The following is a 17,952-nucleotide window of genomic DNA, read 5'->3' on the forward strand; positions in this document are numbered from 1 at the left end:
TTTTGTATACATGTATGTACTATTGTAAATAGCGAGCAACGGGCAAATACTTCGCTTTGTATTGGGCACTGGAACTATTTTTAATATCGAGCCAATGTAGAATACCCAGGTGGGTATTTGTTATTCAAACATAAGCAAATATATATCGACTCAAGCAAAAATACACAACAGGCTATTGGGTGTATGAATTGTTGCGAATATCAAGCCTACGTAGATTACATAGCTGGATATTGAGTTCTCGATCTTTATCAAATATCGAGCAAACGTTGAGTAAGTGGCTAGGAATTGTGTATTGCGAACATCAAGCTTATGTCGGACAGCACTTAGGTATTTGGTATACGAAATATTTCTAATATCGAGCCAGATTCGAATACCTAACTGGGTATTTGGTATTCTAACTAGTACGAATTTCGTGCCAAAGTCGAATAACCAACTGGGTAGTATTCGCTTTTAGCGAATATCGAGGCGGATACCAATAACATGCTTGTTTTGGGGTCTTTGAACTTAATCAAATATCGAGCCAGGTGGAATATCCAGCTTGAAAGTTTCAACTCGAACTGCTGCTACAATCGAGCCAATGTTGAATACCAGCAATAAATTGAGTTGTCTATCATTAGCGATTTTCCAACGATGCACGAATATATATTTTACTATTGCGAATATCTACCCAAGGACGAATATTGAGCTGGGCATTGTTATTTCACCGAAACACCTTACAGAATTAAGCAGTAAAGTCATTATAACCTGGGCTTTTGTAATGTTTCATATTAAGCAGTCATACTAATTTATCAGATGGAGCATTATTTAATTTTGGTATGATATAAATAAACTTTCATATCATATTCGATGTATGTGCCTCTATTTTTATATAACCTTTAAAAGAATGAAACAGCTTTGTTTAAAATAGTATTTGTCACTGCAACGTTTAACCCGTTTCTCATTAAACGAAATGTATGGAAGTGTTTATATATTGTTTGATTCAAGCAAGCAAAAGTACTTGAAGGTTTTTCCCCCATCTTCTATCCATTTAGCTCTAGAACGCATAAAATACCCACTAAGCTTATGTTCCCTTGTTTTTTTGCTAATTCATCTTGCAAATGAAGAAGTTGGTCTGAATTCGTTTCAGTTCATGATTGTTTATGTCTGTCAATTTTCATCAGATTCATTGTGCTTGTTTAATTTAGCTTTATACGTTGACATTAAATAGTTTTCCCTCTAAATTTCATGATTTATGTTTCAATTAATAACTGTTTTTTTAAATAACTGTATGTTGATTTCAATTCTTTGTATTTTCAATTAGTAATGTGTTGTAGAATAAATACAAAATTGTTGTTTAACATCTTCTATCATAAGTATTGCTTCAAATCGTCAATATCCTATTACAGAGAATTGTTACAGTTCCCTAAGACTTTTCCGTGTACTATAACATTAAAACGTATTTCGGGGTCGATGATGGAATAATCTGATTTATAACATGTTTCAATAAACGTGACACATTCTTAACAATCATGTCTAGGTTGCTGTAATGGTGTTTATTTTTTGTAGAGCCGCAATATCTCAAAGTATCAGCTATATTGTTATCTCTTATAAGAGATTGTGGTGTTTTCTTGCTTTTTTATGCCCCCGGATCGATAGCCTGTCTTTCTTTGTTTTTGGCCTGTCTTTCTTTCTTTCTGTCTGTCATTCTGTCATTCTGTACCAAAACTTTAACCTTCCAGTAAAGTTTTGCAATAACTTTTGAAATATTGAACATATCTACTTGATATTTGGCATGCATGTGTATCTCATGGAGCTGCACATATTGAGTGGTGAAAGGTCAAGGTCAAGGTCATCCTTCAAGGTCAAAGGTAAAAAACAAGCAAAAGCGGCGCATAAGGGGGCATTGTGTTTTTGACAAACACATCTCTTGTTTAATTATTAACTAATGCACCATTAAGTCCAAGTTAATGTCTGATATAATGTCCCGAGCCGAGCGCTAGCTGTGATTATTTTCTAATTTAATTCTGTTTGATTTCTTTATAACACCTTTTTATGCATATTTTAACTTTGACATGGAACAAAAATGGACTCTGATAAACAGAAAACTAAATAAAACTATTTGACCCTAGTTCCTTGTTATATAAAAAGAAAATGTAAACTCAAGATTTATAACATTTTCACAATTAATTCATGTATAAATGAAAATTTTCAATATATACAAAACTCTAATAAAACATACAAATCATAAATAATTCTTCATAGAATTGTAGTTATCGTCAAATTCAGTTGGAACAGTAAGTATTTGCACTCTCTATTAAATATGACCTGAAACAAATGAATTCATTTATGTAGCCTAAATTTTGATAGCCAATCTTTATCATTTGAATGAAATGCCTTTTTGTAATAACAAAATAAAATAGGTTTCACACCTAGGAAATCAAAGTTATGAGGATTTTCATTGCCTTTTATACTCTTCAGAAGCGCACGCATAACGTTGTGCAATATTAACATAAAAGCGCTCAAATGAAATGTGCGCAAAAAGCGCACAAACAACGCTCAGTAAAGCGCACAAGAGCGCACAATAGAATTTGAGCGTTCTTGACACGGTAAATGTCACTCGTCTTAAAATGATATTTCTGACGATATTACAATTAAACAATAGTCAAATACATATCATTTAAATAAATAAATCATTTATAAAGACAACTATAACCTTTTTAAAAAAAAATTAAGAAGGAATATGAGTATTAAGCAAATAATGGCTAAACTGTCAAAAATACTGTAGTCAGTGTAAACTACCCAGTTTGCACTTATGTCACCGTCAGGAAATCAACTTCTTGTTTATCCAAAATGGCTGACATATGAACATACGCTAATACAATGAGACACTTTTAAAAGATTTGACAATTAATAATGAAGTGAAAGAGGTAAGCATTAGCTGTTATCAAATCTATATACACAATAATATCCTATGAAAGGCATTTAATTTCAAAACATAAAGAATAAAATGAACAATCTACACGTACACATGTTTACATGAACGATCTAGGGCATGACAATACGATTTATGTCTCCGCCTAAGGTATATGCATGGGTTTGAACATATTTTATTTTAAGGAGGTCTGTAAAAAAGGGTGGGCGTTTCTTTATTAAGCCCGAATAATGTTCATATGATAAACCTGTTTTTTTTGTCATGAAAGAGTCATTTCCAGTTTGGTTTACTATATTTGATAAGGGCTTCCTAAAAGAGCTTAAATACCTTTTGAGTTCGATGTTTAAATCCATTAAAGTTTTATTGTGAACCCCACAATTGTCACGTGATCCTGCACCCTATGTACTTTTTACTGTTATTATGACCCCTACAGGGGTTTAGATTAAACATGTAATGTAACAATATCGTATGAGAAATGATTGTGTATGCAATCAAACAATGCGGTTCATATACAAGATTTTACAATAGATATGGTAACTCGCATACTATTGTAAGAGTGGTGTATCACCTTATCTAATCTGATGATGAGATGAACAAAACATAAAATAACCCATTCAGACCGAACCTGAATTGTTAGGTATAACAACTGCTTACATATATTTGTTTTAATCTTATATCATAAGTCAAAGTTCGGATACTTTGAATAAATACAAACATTTATATTGCAAAAGAATCCCTCCTCAAACACACATGTAAAATATATCAACAAATGATTTAAATGGGCCACAAATAAGCAACTGATTTTTCATTACCTGATCACAAAATATGTAGCACAATAACCTAAATAACTGAAGAAAACAGATTATAAGTCAGTTCCTTCGTCATGCTTTTATAAGTATTACTTCAATATTAACACACGTGAATACATTCTTAAGCTAGGAAAGCTTAAACATTATCAAAACATATTTATTATATTAAAAATAAAACCTTTACGCACACTTATTAGAAAACACAAAAGAATGTATACAAACATATAAAGAAAGCAACAGCACTTCCCCTTATATAAAAAATTCATTTTTATCAACTTGCATGTTGTTTAAATATCAATAACATTTATTGGTGCACTTCACAAATATGTTCACAAACAGTGTCATACTTTTAATAGTCGAGTAATAACCCTTTACAGGGAAATAAGAAAATAATAAAACAGTTTCAATAAAACAATTATAGATGCATGCAACTTAAACATTACAAAGCATACAGAGAAAACGTACAAAAATAGAATAAGCAGACACATTTTTCAAATAAAAAAGTAAGGATGTATACTTTTCTGCAAAATATGTACACCAGAGCAATAATGTACATACAAATCATCATATGTTCTGAAACCATAAGTGTTCAAGAACAATACAGTCCTAATAACTGACCCTTAAAGGTAAATATTTGAAAAACAAAAATTCAACCCGAATAAACTTAGGTGTAAAATAGCAGATCAACTATATTGGTTATGGTTTTATTGGACACAATCACATCATAAAGTATGGTTATGGTTACATAAAATGTTTATGTGATCATGGCTAACTCCAATGTCCAAAGAAGAAGGTCATGTAATACAATTATCTGCTGTTTTTAAAGCAGTATGTAGGATTATTTATACACACATTAATCCAAAACTGTAAACAGACAACGTGTTAAGAACATATATATTGAAGATTGTATGTAAATTCGAATAGTTATTTAAATAACAATATTGCATATATCTTTCACAGACTTAAACTATTTTTTACACAAATACATGTGCGAAGAACATAACTTAGTACATTTTTCGCAGACTTTAAATATAACGAGACCTTGATGTGTTTTTGAAGAACATTAGTAGTGAGAGTACACGTCGAGTTTTTCAGATTTCTGGTAGTTTTTGGTAGCAACTTTATACATTATAAATGAAAGTATGGGAACAAATATAACGCATACACATATAACAAAAATTATCGCACTATCACCGATGGGCACAAGTACGTTGTTTCTTGCTGATGAATTTGGATGACCAGACCCATACATCACAAGTATGGCATTGGAAATAATATCTGATTGCACAGATGACGCTGAAATACATCAACAAAATATGTGTTATATTTCGTATTAACCGAGTTATCATAAGTTACATTTAAGCTAAAAAGCGTACAAATAAATCCAGTGATATAATCTCGCTTAAGCGCGTTGTGAAGTTTATCGAGTGTATACAACAGCAGAGGAGGTTATATTCAAAGGTTAATAAGGTTGTCAAGTTTGCCGATATTTAGAAAAGAAGCATAGTCTAATCGAACCTTTCTTCGTACCACAAGGCTTGAACGCCGTGAGGAACCAAATTCCTTCGCTCGGCTCATCCCAAAAATGCACTGACATTATTTCCGCTTTGAGCTCGTTAACGCTGTGGTTCAGCAGGTCGTCACAGTCAATCAATATCGAAACAGTACCTTTTGGGGATTCAAGCGTCAGCCTGAATGGCTCAACCGGAGCATGTGTGAATTCAATCGTCAATACAACGTGCTCCACCCATGTTACGCAGCCGTGTGTACACGTCACATTGGCACGACTGAAACTGCCGCTTATTCTAAAAAAAGAACGAAAGTTAAGGTCAATTAAACATGTTTCGTTTTAAAGAACATTGGTTAACGAACTGAGTGATCCATTATACTTTGCAGATGCTAGACGGTTGTTTATTAGTACAACATTTTAATCGCGATGGAGTTTGACAATTGTTAATGTTTGTTTTACATATGGTGCCATTATACTTCGTATTAATGTACAATATATATATATATATATATATATATATATATATATATATATATATATATATATATATATTTGCCTCACCTTTCGAACTGAGTCTGGAAACTGACTTGAGCTGGTACGCTTTTATGATGCTGTGCCAACAACACTGCCTGTGTTGCATTCACAATCCCAAACCCCATAAAATGGTCAACTGTAAAATAACATTATAACATGCTTACAGAGCGAATGGATAAGGACCAACACGATTTTAATCCAATTGTTTGAAATGAGAAACGTACCTTCAGTAGTAAATGACGTTCAGATAAAATTAACTCAACATTTACATATATTCAAATGATTGCAAAACACTAACAACAACACTTTATTACAGAAATGTCCAGCTGCATTTTTCGTCCAGCCCATCGAGCATGGGTATGGTTTTTGTACGCTGTTTACCAGGAGATGCTGTACATCGCGCCAGGACAGCTTTGGACTGAAAACAACAACAATGTGGTATGACAGAACAAATTCTAGCATGCCCTGTAGTAAATATATTGTTGGAATATGTAATCGAACCACACATTCTTCATATAGTTTTTTCCCGAATACTGGTGTTTGTGAACAAAAGTGGCATATAGCTGTTTCTATGTTTCAAAGTCTATAACAATTTAAAACAGTATACTAATATGAACATGCTATATTACACCAACAACATTGCATTCAATAACTACATTAGTTTGTTTTTCATTTTTATTGTATAGAAAAGCGGCTTACTTATTAAGGTGAATATCATAAAAGCGATTGATTTTAATAGAACAACAGAATTGCGTCAACATCTGAATATTATTATTGCGTCGCTAAATACACGATCAATCATCTACAGTCCTTCCTTACTTGACCTGAATGATTAATCCGACGATGCCAGCGACTTTTGCCGTCGGTGAGGATAAAGTTTCAAACTCGGCGACGCAATGCGTATATTCATATTCCTGTAATAGTAGCACAGTGAAAAATTAAATTACATGTACATAATTATAATACAATTTATGTTAATACATGTATATTATATAAAGCTGCAATTAATATTATTTTCAGTGTGTTCCATGTCATCTTCACAATCATGTTGTTCTAGTATTTAAACATGTAGTCAAGAAGCGACCACTAAAGGTGCTCCTGCAGCTGTTTTTTGCGAACATCTATACCTTTCACCAAGCAACTTTCGATGGGAAATTATAACCAAACACAGACACATCATTAAAAAAGGCATTTTTTGTGCAAATAGGTTTTAATGCATGTTTTTAAAACAGCGAATTCCTGCTGGTGCTTTTACAAGCATTGCATTTAAATGATAATCATACTACACATACACGACAGATAATTAAACACAATTGTAGCCCAATACCGCATGGTCGATGCGACTTTTTTCCCCGACAAACGCCGAGACAAGGACAGCAGAACTTCGTCTACTACTGGCGAGCACCGTGTTGTTTGCGAGCAGTCCATTGACAGCTATGGTGTAAATGCTGTTTGAGAAACAGTTGCCCACTGGTCCCGATGAAAACACAAAGATTGATCCCTTTCCGCGGCGGCCCTAACAACATCGAGCTGTTATCAGAATGCGTCTCGATAGGTACTGATTGTTATTACAGACTGGCATATATTGTCATATATTGACGGTAAAAGTTTGCAAAATCAAACATTCTTAGGTTTTAGACGAATTATTTGCCTACTGGATCCCTCTATTGTCAATCATAGTCACTGAGTAAGGTCAATTAAAGTGAAATTTCATATTAAAATGCTCTATAACTTCAGTCTCTAAATACATATAAAAAGTCACTAGAATGCAGGATTATACGTTTCATGTTCAACATTTTCTATGGGAGGACCTCCAAACCCACCTCCTGCACCTAACCCTTCGTTGCTCAACAATCGTTGATGGAATTCGGAACCCCCATTTCAAAACCCTTGCTACGGGCCTGGACTCACCTGTCCAATGCCGGTTTTGAGAACGTCTTTCACGATGTCATCACACGGCGACAGCGGCTCGTCCGTGCCCCAGCTGTTCGCGTACACGTCTATCTGGTCCCTGCGGTATTGCAGAGCCCTTGAGTACCTGGTTATGTCAGTGGCTATCGTGTGATCGCGTCGATTTACCGAGCCGATGGTCAGCACTGGTAAGCGAAATAGTGGACTTAAATCAATTGCTTAATTGTATATGGTGAATGCATTTTTATTAAAACAACCATTGACCTGAATGGGCTTTAACTTGATTCACTGTTGTTTTCTTGCGCAAAGCTTGACATAAAAATACTCTTTGCAACAGTTATTTTATAATTTAAAAGATGGTGATTCAAAAACATTTTGAGATTTTGTCTGAATAAATGAAATTTCGTGAATCGACAATATCTGGTCACTGCGCCTCCACAGTATGTTATCAGCTAAACCGAAAGGCGAATCAGGGTTCGGCGAATATAACATCCGTATTTTAGCTTGTGTATATATAACAAAACGTATAAAAAAAGAACACAGCACACTTTGGATACATACGGGTCACAACGGCCCCTTTAGCGACCCCTTTGGCACACAACAACGGGCGATCGTCTTCTTCAGTTAAGCTGCTGTCAATATTGCCATGACTGAAATAAAACAAAGACAATACTGTACAACTCTTTAATGTGTAGAGAACGTATAGGTCGGGTCGTGCATTTGAGTGCAGCGGCTCACCTTGCGATCCTGATATTTTCCGGGTCTTCTTTGTCGTCTTCTAGTCCCATGTCGGCACTTTCGCTGTCGGAGTTCTTTGAGAGCTCTCGATTCTGTGTTGTCAAAATAGTATTTTCAAACCATGATACATGTCGTTTATGTTGATTCAGCAAGGAGCTCTCAATGCAAAATGGATTACAATAATGTTTTATACGTTGCATTACGCAAATGTTTAATGATACGAGTACGCTTATAATTTAATGAAAACTAGCATACCTGTCTATTCATCATAAAATAATGGAATATAATAAACATATTATAACCTGATGTTTATTTTTAGTACCTCGGTGCTTCTTGCACTGTAAGAGCACACGTTAAAATCGAGGTTGCTCTTTAAAGTCATCCTCACTCTTTTTGCCATTATATGAGCTATTTCGATTACCTTATCTATGAGTGCCATGTGCACGCCCTTTCCGGTAAAGCCCAGCGCATGCGCAGACTCGACAGCGTGCGATGTGTCGGACAGAAGTGAACACAAGGGCATGCTAGCTGTCTCCTCGACCCTGTCATCGCCGTAAGTGATAAATTGTTTCCTTACTCTTCTCATTGAAATAATCTGTAGCATCAAGCGACAAATTGTGTTATTAAAATATACATAAATAAGATAAAACTCTAATATCATAAACTATAATGTTATCACCATCGAACAGACTTGGTATTAACGCGTTTATAATATCATACTGTTGCGTCCTCAACATCTTTCGTTATAAGCTGCATTCTGTCTCGTTTACACAGTTTGCATTAGCATACTGTTTCGTTATAAACAGCTTAAGTAAATATCATCGTAATTTCGTTTCAACTCCTTCCTACTTAAGCGTTTATATCATCCGACTAGATTGTGTTTCAAAATCTTGTTAACGCATTTTAAACATTGCATTGAAACGTTCCACTCCAACGCCTGTTGGCGCATATATTCGACCAGCAAATTTGATGAAATACGTCATGTTTTTGCAAAATTCAGACTTAATTACAGATAGGGTTATTCTAACGTCAATATTGCACTGGTGAACACGGAATGTTACGCTGATGATAATTCGAGATTTGCTATAACGCCATTATTTATTAGAATAAGGCGAAAAACGAAAGAGCACTCTGTGCGTGCTTCAAGGTCCACGAACTGACGCACGAGCTGGGACAAGAGCTTAAGCTGGGACATTATATTACTAGCCGAGGCAAGGAGGCTAGGCTTCGGAGAATCATCAAAAGAAGCCACAAGATATGGTTCGGCGGTGAGGATTCTCTACATCGTCACGGGGTTTCTTTTATCGCAAGGAAGTAGGTAGTCAACTGCATCATCATTTTTGCTTCAGTCTTCAGCAGTCTCATTTCCGTCCGTTTCTCAGCAAGATCTCGCTTTATTCCCACCATCCAGATCTACGCACCAACAGTTGACTATGGAGACGATGAGATTTAACGGTTCAATGAAGAATAAGAGCGCCAGAAAACTGGAACGCCAAGGTTGGACCAGACGCCTTAAAAGATTGGTCAAGGACAGTAGGTAGATTTGGTTTAGGAGAGACCAACGACAGAGGATCGAGACTCATTGAGTGCGCCAGAAGCCACCAACTCACCATTACCAAAATGTTTTACACACGTTGACCGTCCAGAACAGCGTCACGGCAAGCTTCAAATGGACAAGTACACAACCAGATCGAGTTTATGCTGGCGCCCCAAAGGTTCAAGTCCAGCATCAACAAGGCGAAAACAAGAACGTTTCCTGGCGCGACATCGGAAGAGACTTAGTGCTCAACACCATCAAGCTGAAGCTAAAGAACAAGCATATCCACAAGAGCAATCGCATCAGATATGACTTGTAGAAACTTACAGATCCAAGATAACAGAGGCATTTAAAGCACGGATGGTTGACAAGTTTGCAGCCCTTAATATCTTAAATTAATTGCATCGATACCATCACCAACAAAATCAAGGATGTTCTGCTGTCATTGGCCGGAGAATTTCTTCGGACAGATAAAAGAAAGAACAAGCCATGACTTGTCACCGAGACAATGGATCTCTCTGACAAGAAAAGTGAGCAAATGCTTGAGAACTACACAAGCTTGGACTCTATATATAGAGTCTGACTATGACGCCTGAATAGAAAGCGAACTAGGATGTGAGGAAAAAGATTAAAGGCCACTGAGGAGTTGATTTAGGAACAATACAATGTATCAACATTGACAAAGAGATTACCACAGTAAGCAGTAAGATGTCCTACAGCACTCTCGAGATCTTCGCGGAGACCAGTCAGCACAAGGCCAGTATTATAGCAGACGCTGATGGATGCCTCCTGATCGAGAGTGCCACAGTCCTTAACAGGTGGTCCGAAAACAGCAGCGACCTCTATAACTATCTGCTTCAACCTGAGACCAGCCTCCTTCCGAACGATTACAGACTAGAAGCGAACGACGAAAGTCCATTTATTAGACTATTTCAGGAATATTTCAAGGAGTGGACAACGATCTGTATGAGCTAACTATCACGAGGGAGAGACAATGACTGCAGCAATAAAGGCACTTCGGCAAACGATCTCGGGGGCGGGGGGGGGGAGAGTAGACCTAGTCTCTGATCATCCCCATACACTTAAAAGGCAACATCAAGCTGTGCAAGAAATACCATCAGCCTCGTCAGTCATCCCACCAAAGTCATGCTTCCAATCATTCTGCATCGATAGGAAAGTTAAGCCGAAAAACTGCTTGCGGAAGAACAGGCTGGATGCATAACTGGAGGGAGCACAGTGGAACGGTTCTCAACTGCGTTTTCATTGAGAATTACCTGCAGCACCAACATGAGCTCTTCAACAACTTCGTCGACTTTAAGAAAGCTTTAGTGACAAGGTAACATTTGGCAGGTTATGACAGGAGTCAACATTGAACGGCTGTGAAACTCATTCAGAAACTCTGAGGAAACGCCAGCAGCACAGTACTTCTCAAGTGACAGAATGGAAAACTTATTCGGTACATCACTAGGCGACGCGTCCATCAGAGATGTCTCTCATTCACTCCATCTCAACGGCCAGACCGATCAAAGAATTGACAATGACGATGAACGCGAAATATTGCTAATGATAACGTGATATTTTGCTGGTTAAAACATTCAATATACAGTGGTATGTCGATGACGCGAAATTACGAATCATGGTAACGCTTTAATGCGAACTTCTTGGCGCGATAACTGTAGTATGAAGTTCTCTATTGAATAATTCAATTTGGTCTAACGTACTTTTCCTGGCCAAATCTTCAACATACGTGAAATTGAATAAGTCGGTGGCGGCTTGGTGTTGGTATAAATATGCATATCTGAGATCTGAAATGGAAAGAAAATTTAGGTATAACAAACGCAAATGATTCTACCTCGAAAAACTTGATGGCAAGAAATTAATCATCATTAAAATTATGTACTTTGTAAATAGGAACAAAATCCCACTGTATTGTTTATATTCGTGTCCAAATAACTACAGTGCACATCATTAAATGCGTTGTTAAACATTCAAACGCTTACTTTACTGAGAAATTTAAAGTCGTGGCTTTCTAGCCATGGTTTCACGTCAGGCACGGAAGCATCATTCATTTTCACGATGTATGTGTCGGTGTAGTCGCCGTCATCACCAAATGCCTTTGCGACCAACAAAGCCAGCAAAAGTAAACGTCCGCCGGGAAGAAAAGAGGACTCCGAATCCATATTGGCGGCCTCTTTGCAGATTTCATCAATACATCACTAGCTGGATTCATTAAGTATGGTATTTGTACACATTTGCTTTAGTAAATAAGCATGACATTGATACGAAATCTTTTTAAACACATTTAAAACAAGCTTATGTCACTACACCCGTACAATTTAAAAACCGGGTTTATGAAGTGTTCATTGCGATTTCAAGATATAAATAAGTTTTGATTAGGCTTTTTTCCATGAATAGATAATGCTTGTTAACAGATAGGGTTTTTGATAATAGATCGTATGCGTCTGCAGTAATCATAATATTGATAAAATACTGGACTAAAAAGCGGTGAGGCATAGTATGCATATTTTAACGGTAATAGCATACAAACGGAAGAGGTCAGAAGTCTACAGATAGCTCAGTAAGAACCAATCTCGAGTGTTTTTTATGACACATTTTATGTTCACTTACTAGCGCTCGACTGGTAATTGTCGGCCCGGGTACAACTTACATGTATAAGTATACTTAAATGACTTAATTATGTACCGCAGGTATGGAAAATATACTGAAACGTGCCCACGACTTCTAACTCCAAATTGGTCATTGACATCTTTTTTCTAATTAATAATGTTCATTTTTATGTAAATATTCTGTAAAATGGCCTGAATATTATCAAAAATCCTACTTAAAAAAAAGCATATTGAGGCAAGTTTTGTTCAAAGAGATTTTTTCGTATTCCGTAGCGCGTTTTAAGATATCGGTTTTTGGGCGGGAAATAAAGGCGCGTACAGTTATAATTGGCCGGCTACGAGTTAGTTTATTTTCCGAACCCGGGGTACATGTATGTTTACTTATGAGTACCCGTGGTACATTTAAGTAGAAACCGAGCCAACAATGACCAATCAAGCCTTACTAGCTAAGAGATCACGTTCTATATTTTACTGAATGTTTTTATACACAGGCCTAAAATGCTCGTTAACAGAGGACCATTACGGACACGTAGAACATGAAAAACAAGACAAACTGTTACAAGAATCTAATTTGCGTCGCACTGAAGTGCGGCGACTCGTATGTAATACGTTTTTTCCGCTCATGGGAGGAGAAGCTATTTTACGGATCAATGTATATATTTTTGTTGTCAGAATATCTTGCATAGTGGTGATTTTTTGTGTGTAAATTAGTGTAAATAAGTACTGCATTTGTGCCTATTACATTTACTACAACATGTATTGCCAATAACGCAAAGCTTATTCTTTTAATTAATAACTGATCACAGGGACTGGGCAATAACACAAGATCACAGGGACTGGGCAATTACGCGAACCGGTGAAACTTTCTGGTTTTGTATAAAAACAAAACTTCTTTGTTCCACTATCCTAACAACCACCTACTAACTAATAAAGGCGCTATAGAGCGCGAAGCGCGACACGTATTATTAATTGTAATAATGAGTCTTGATAAAGGAAGCAGCCGCTTATCAATAAGGAGCACCATCACAGCACCCCAGTCCGATTGCTATCAAGTCCTCCTACAGGTTTTTTTTAAGAACCACATATAGAAGGCCGCAGGCCTGACCCGTATCGTGCCAGTGGTATGGACCCTTTGGTATGGACCTTTATCCCCGCTCACTATCCAGCGTTTAAACTTCCGGGTTTACATTTAAACCGACTATTAATAGCTTATTAATATCTCAGTTAGAAGGTGATTTTTCAAGCGGTCCGTAGTGTAGTGGTTACACGCTCGATCCACATATGAGAGGCCCAAGGTTCGAGCCCCAGTAGAATCAAATTATTAAATTTGTGTTCTGTGTTAACTTTTTGTTTTGATTTAGACATGTTAGTTTAAATAAATATGCTGTTTTATTGTAACCTTTTTTTTAGTATGCCCATGAAATATATGTGTGAGAGGGTGTGGGGGTTCGTAAACACATTAAAACTTTTACAGTGTTTTCATATCAATGAGTACTCAACCCCTATCGTAAATGAGCAACGTAAGAATAAGTTCAGAATCATCTCCCCTTGAAATTGAGAAAAATATGAAATTACGCTTACAAGATGAAGCAGATTTTTTAAAACCTACACAGTTCTGTTCCATTAATGAAAACTGCACACGGATGCCAGTAAAAAAAGGAAACCAATGTAATTCAAATAAACTATGAAATATTTGGGGGTTACAACACAAAATCATAGATAATGGTTATTTGGGAGTTATAACACAACATCATAGATAATAGTTATTTGGAGGTTATAACTCAAAATCATAGATAATGGTTATACCAGTATCTTTTTCTATTTTGTTTAAAATAATCGTCCAATATATTGATATTTACAGTACAAAAAAATCGTTCCATGTAACTTCATTGAAAGCGTTTTACACTGAAATTCCCGAAGCCCTTTGTTGCTTTGCATCAATACTTATCTTGTAAATACATCATTAATACATAAAATGTACAACGGTGTGTGCGTATTTTGGTTTTACGGTAAACCACAATAATTACAGTGAAAAATGCATCTATTCACGGACTCCAGATTAAAATTCAATATACGCTCTGTGATCTGTTTAGAAATCTGAATAACTCAAGATTAAAATATTTAATAATCTGAATACATGTGCTTAGCAAAGCAAATTAAAATGTTAAGTTTTTGTAAAAAAATAATATTTGGGCATACTAACATGGTTATCGTATCTGGGCAAAGACCTATAGAATACAATGTATGTTATGTACTGTGAGAATGCAAGGTCGTATGTCTGAAAAAACTGACTCTCTGTTAGCACTATACTAGTTTATTTAAAGCTTTTCAAGTGCGTTTCATTGCTGAAAAAAATCAATTTCATTGAAAAATTGTATTCGAATATTTTTCAGTACATTCAAAACCTGTTAACATGCAAGATAAAATGTAATATTTATCCAAGAATAACAACCATGTACCATTGTCACTGTCAGTTACTTTTCCTTTCCTGCCCAATGGAAATGTGTGTCGAGGGTGGTGTGGCCTATTAAGTACACGTCAAAAAAAGATCATTTGGGACATTAAGCATGAACAACACAAAACAAGGTTTATATATTTATTAACAAAACCAATCTGTTGAATGGTGTGTGCATAATATGCTTTTACATCCGTATCAACAATGATCACAGTGTAGGTTCCACCAATTTATGAAAATCAGTAACTTGGAGAAAAATGTTGTTCTGATTAAATGGTTGTTGTATCTGGTTAATTCCAGATATTCCACCAAATCCAACAAACATCCTCAATACCATTAACAACTCAAAGTAAAAACACTTATTGCATGCAGTAAGAATCAACTAAACGAAAAATGTAAATACTTATAACAAATTTCAACTCATTAAAGGGATCTTTTCACGCTTTGGTAAATTGACAAAATTGAAAAAAGTTGTTTCAGATTCGCAAATTTTCGTTTTAGTTATGATATTTGTGAGGAAACAGTAATACTGAACATTTACCATGTTCTAATATAGCCATTATATGCATCTTTTGACGATTATAAAACCTAAAAATTATAAAGCGTTGCAACGCGAAACGATTGAATAATTTGGAGAGTTCTGTTTTTGTCGTTAAATTTTGTGAAACTACGAAGATTGCTTATATAGGGTATAAAATACATTAAGTATGTATATTCGGCGGAATGGCTCAGTAGGCTAAAGCGTTTTTACTTCAGGACTCTGGCAGGACTCCAGGGGTCACTGGTTCGAAACCTGCTCCGGGCAATGTTCTTTTCCTTTTTTAAATTTTATTCTTGATTTTTTACTGGAGCTTTTACGATCCAATGTTTACATTTATCAATATAAAGCATTTAATGAATAAGTTAAAAAATGCCAAAATCTGTGAAAAGGCCCCTTTAAAAAGTAGAAACAAACTTAAAACAAAGTATAACTGTACAGTCATTTATGGGGATGGGGAGGTCATGGGGAGACAACAGAATCATATTGCAAAGATCAATCAACACATCTAATCCATCCAAACAAAATGATAATGGCCAATGTGTTCAGATCTTTAATGACCCATTCACCTCAACTTCAGAGGTGTTATGCAGTCACTATAACAAGAAAGTTGCTTTACAAACATTTATAATACTCTTATCATACCAATTTGTTTGAATAAAACTGCTTGCATTTTATTTTTTAAAACATTTAATGATATAAATAACTTCCATTAATGTCAATATTATGAGCAACTTGCTTAGCAAACACTTACAATAATCAGAAAATTCAAATTATTTTTAAATTAATCCACATTTTAATAAGTTCTTCTATAATTACTTTTAAATTAATATCTTCATAGTAATTATTTAACCCTTTCCCACTTAGAAGCAAAGTGAAAATGGCTATATGCAAACAGCATAAAACCAGAACAGCCTGCGAGTAACTTGCAGTCTGTTCAGGTTTTATGCTGTTTGCTGCTCATCAGTATCTATGGCTTGGAACTGAAACCTTTAAAACTTGGATCTAGTAAGAAAGGCCTTTAATTGAATTTAACTTTCTAAGGGACTACAAACGTGTCAAAATACTATCTAAGAGGTTAAGGGTTAAATCTACAAGCATAATAAGCCGTAAAAAGTTTAGAGCAACTGGCTGCTGATCCAGTACACTGTCCCATGACAACAGCCTGCCAGCCTGGTCTACAGCACACTGTCCCATGACAACAGCCTGCCAGCCTGGTCTACAGCACACTGTCCCATGACAACAGCCTGCCAGCCTGATCTACAGCACACTGTCACATGACAACAGCCTGCCAGCCCAGTCTACAGCTTATGTGACTTGATGAAGTTGATTAGTCCGTTGGTTGAGGCGTCATGTGTGGACACAGGGTCCTTCCCTGTCAGCTCTGGCTCTATCTTCTTAGCCAGCTGCATTCCAAGCTCCACTCTGAAATAGGGAGAACATTATATGAGCTGCGCTCTGCGAAAATGGATTAGCGGGTGCAGCTCACACAGGCTTATTTGGGACGACACTTAACGCTTTTATGATATTTTTCGTTTCAATAAAGTCTCTTTTTAACAAAATCAACATTTAGCGGAAAATGTTGTCCCTGATTAGCCTGTGCAAATTGCACAGGCTAATCTAGAATGACACTTTAAACACATGCATTAAACCCCTTTTCACAGAGCACAGCTCATACATTTTTCTTAGATCCCTTTGCCATATTCACAAACCTGTTTCTTTAACTTCAGACTAAGAATAAAGAATATCCTTACAATTGCTAATTTCTTAAATTGTGTTATCTCTTAGAACTACTTGATACTAACAAAACAAATATTGGTATCAAGTATTCCAAAGCCTTTTACATTAGATTCTGTCTTTTTTCATTCATTTGTTACAGCAGGAACTATCTGATATCCGTGATATTAAAATGAAAGGATCATTCATAAGATCCAAAGCAAAATGGATTGATGAAGGCGAAAAACCCACGAAATACTTTTGCAATTTGGAAAAACAACACTCATCTAGCAAAACAATACCTTATATTATAAACAATAATGGCCACAATATATATGATCAAAATGAAATTTTAGCAGAAGCTGCCTCATATTACAAGACTTTATACTCCAAAGGTGAAACAAAAGAATGTGATAACGCTATATTTGATGAACTTAATTTGATACACGGTGCAAAATTGAATAACGATGAAGCTCAAGCATTAGAAGGCATATTGACAATGGAAGAAATCTCAACTACCTTGAAAAATATGAAACATTTTAAAAGTCCAGGTTCAGATGGCTTCACAACAGAATTTTTTAAAGTTTTCTGGAAAGATCTTAAGTATTTCATTTTAAGGAGTCTTAATTATGCTTTTATTTCTGGAACTATGTCAATCACTCAAAA

General features: G+C 35.8%; 2 protein-coding genes across 5 annotated transcripts in view; both read right to left on the minus strand.

Annotated features, from left to right (window-relative positions):
* Window positions 1-3,561: 3,561 nt before the first annotated feature.
* On the minus strand, window positions 3,562-12,321 carry LOC127845150 (proprotein convertase subtilisin/kexin type 6-like). Of its 4 annotated transcripts, none has more exons than XM_052375879.1 (12): window positions 11,951-12,321; window positions 11,672-11,755; window positions 8,835-9,008; window positions 8,414-8,505; window positions 8,237-8,325; window positions 7,676-7,860; window positions 7,092-7,280; window positions 6,584-6,678; window positions 6,079-6,182; window positions 5,792-5,900; window positions 5,251-5,525; window positions 3,562-5,016 (listed from the first exon to the last, which is right to left on the minus strand). In XM_052375879.1, the coding sequence occupies exons 1-12, from the start codon at window positions 12,128-12,130 to the stop codon at window positions 4,784-4,786; spliced, it is 1,809 nt and encodes a 602-aa protein (XP_052231839.1). In that variant the 5' UTR covers window positions 12,131-12,321; the 3' UTR covers window positions 3,562-4,783. The 4 variants fall into 4 exon arrangements, 3 of the variants coding, with proteins under 3 accessions (XP_052231839.1, XP_052231838.1, XP_052231840.1); XM_052375878.1 differs by having other exon boundaries at window positions 5,239-5,525; window positions 11,951-12,320; XM_052375880.1 differs by lacking the exon at window positions 11,672-11,755 and having other exon boundaries at window positions 5,239-5,525.
* A 2,839-nt stretch (window positions 12,322-15,160) lies between these two features.
* LOC127845154 (glucose-6-phosphate isomerase-like) overlaps window positions 15,161-17,952 on the minus strand; it is a 73,399-nt gene continuing 70,607 nt past the window's right edge. The window contains exon 17 of the mRNA XM_052375888.1: window positions 15,161-16,995. Coding sequence (XP_052231848.1) covers window positions 16,872-16,995 — 124 coding nt within the window. The 3' untranslated portion in view covers window positions 15,161-16,871. The remainder of the gene's footprint in view (window positions 16,996-17,952) is intronic.

This window comes from Dreissena polymorpha, chromosome 9 (assembly GCF_020536995.1).
Source record: "Dreissena polymorpha isolate Duluth1 chromosome 9, UMN_Dpol_1.0, whole genome shotgun sequence".
NCBI lineage: Eukaryota > Metazoa > Mollusca > Bivalvia > Myida > Dreissenidae > Dreissena > Dreissena polymorpha.

Bases quoted from the DNA above. Each gene is read 5' to 3' on its own strand.
- LOC127845150 (XM_052375878.1), bottom strand. From the start codon at position 12,130: ATGGATTCGGAGTCCTCTTTTCTTCCCGGCGGACGTTTACTTTTGCTG. The intron at 8,506-8,834 runs GTAATCGAAATA...TTGACAACACAG, and splicing joins ACATGGCACTCATAGATAAG to AATCGAGAGCTCTCAAAGAA. The intron at 7,861-8,236 runs GTATGTATCCAA...TTCGCTTACCAG, and splicing joins TAAAGGGGCCGTTGTGACCC to TGCTGACCATCGGCTCGGTA.